Source organism: Hetaerina americana, unplaced genomic scaffold (genome assembly GCF_022747635.1).
Source record: "Hetaerina americana unplaced genomic scaffold, ioHetAmer1.1.p SCAF_1, whole genome shotgun sequence".
Classification (NCBI taxonomy): domain Eukaryota; kingdom Metazoa; phylum Arthropoda; class Insecta; order Odonata; family Calopterygidae; genus Hetaerina; species Hetaerina americana.
The window spans coordinates 54,438,155-54,439,051 of record NW_027286069.1 but is presented as its reverse complement, the minus strand read 5'-3'; the positions used below and the strand labels follow the sequence as shown (position 1 = coordinate 54,439,051).

The 897-nt window shown below is 43.8% G+C and overlaps 1 protein-coding gene across 1 annotated transcript; it reads right to left on the bottom strand.

Moving 5' to 3' along the window:
- Positions 1–237: 237 nt before the first annotated feature.
- Positions 238–621, bottom strand: LOC139699972 (female-specific protein transformer-like). Its single transcript, XM_071598419.1, has one exon. It carries the CDS (start codon positions 619–621, stop codon positions 238–240), a length of 384 nt encoding a protein of 127 aa, XP_071454520.1.
- Between the last annotated feature and the right edge of the window lie 276 nt (positions 622–897).

Genomic DNA, 897 nt, shown 5'->3' with positions numbered 1-897 from the left:
ATATATCACTTTATTTAAAATAGGAGGATTGAAACTATCACATTCACTCCAGTGCTCTTGCAGGGTATTTGATTCTTAAAATGAAACAGGGTTGACAGATTATAATTCTTTTATTTACTGAAAAGGTCCATGTAGGTTAAATACAATATAAATTCTACTAAAATTTTCTTTATCCCGTTGTCGTTGCAGTTGGTGTCGGTCATCTCTATGGCGAAGGGAGCAGTGAAGATATTACGATTAGTTGCTCCTGGAACTCCTGCGCCTCCTGCGGCTACGGCTTCTCCTTCTCTGTCCTCGACCCTTCATGGAACGTCCCGTGCGCCTCCTGCTGCGGGACCTCCTCCTCCTCCCCCTGCTTCGGCTCCTCCTCCGCCGACGCCCGTCAAGTGCATGAGGTCCAGCGCGAACAGTTCGGTATTTACCTTCTTTAGCAACCACCGCTCCTTTGTCGATGGCTTTTTTCAGTGCTAGGGCCACGTCCTTTTCAGTTATTTCTCCTCCTTTACTCAAGGTCTGCTGCAAATATTTCGTAATTTTTTTTGCCGAGGCACCTTCTCCTTCATGCAAGGCGTTGATGGCTCTTATGGCCGTACTTGGCCTTATAATCCTTGGTGCGGCCATTATTGGAAATGAAACCAGGGCCGTTTGGACACGCACCCCTGCTGGAACGACAACGGTGATAACTGGAGGAAGCCGAAAGAACGAATGACCGAGAATCAATAGTTACAACGGTTATGTATCTATTGAAGTTTCATTGTTGTCCCATGAGTAAACAAAATTTAAGTAGCCCTAAATTTACTAGTGAGGAATTTATGGAGGAAAATATTTTAAATCAAATGCATATATCTTTAATTCCGATACGTTCACCGTTTCTAATTTATTTCCTGCGCATGATAA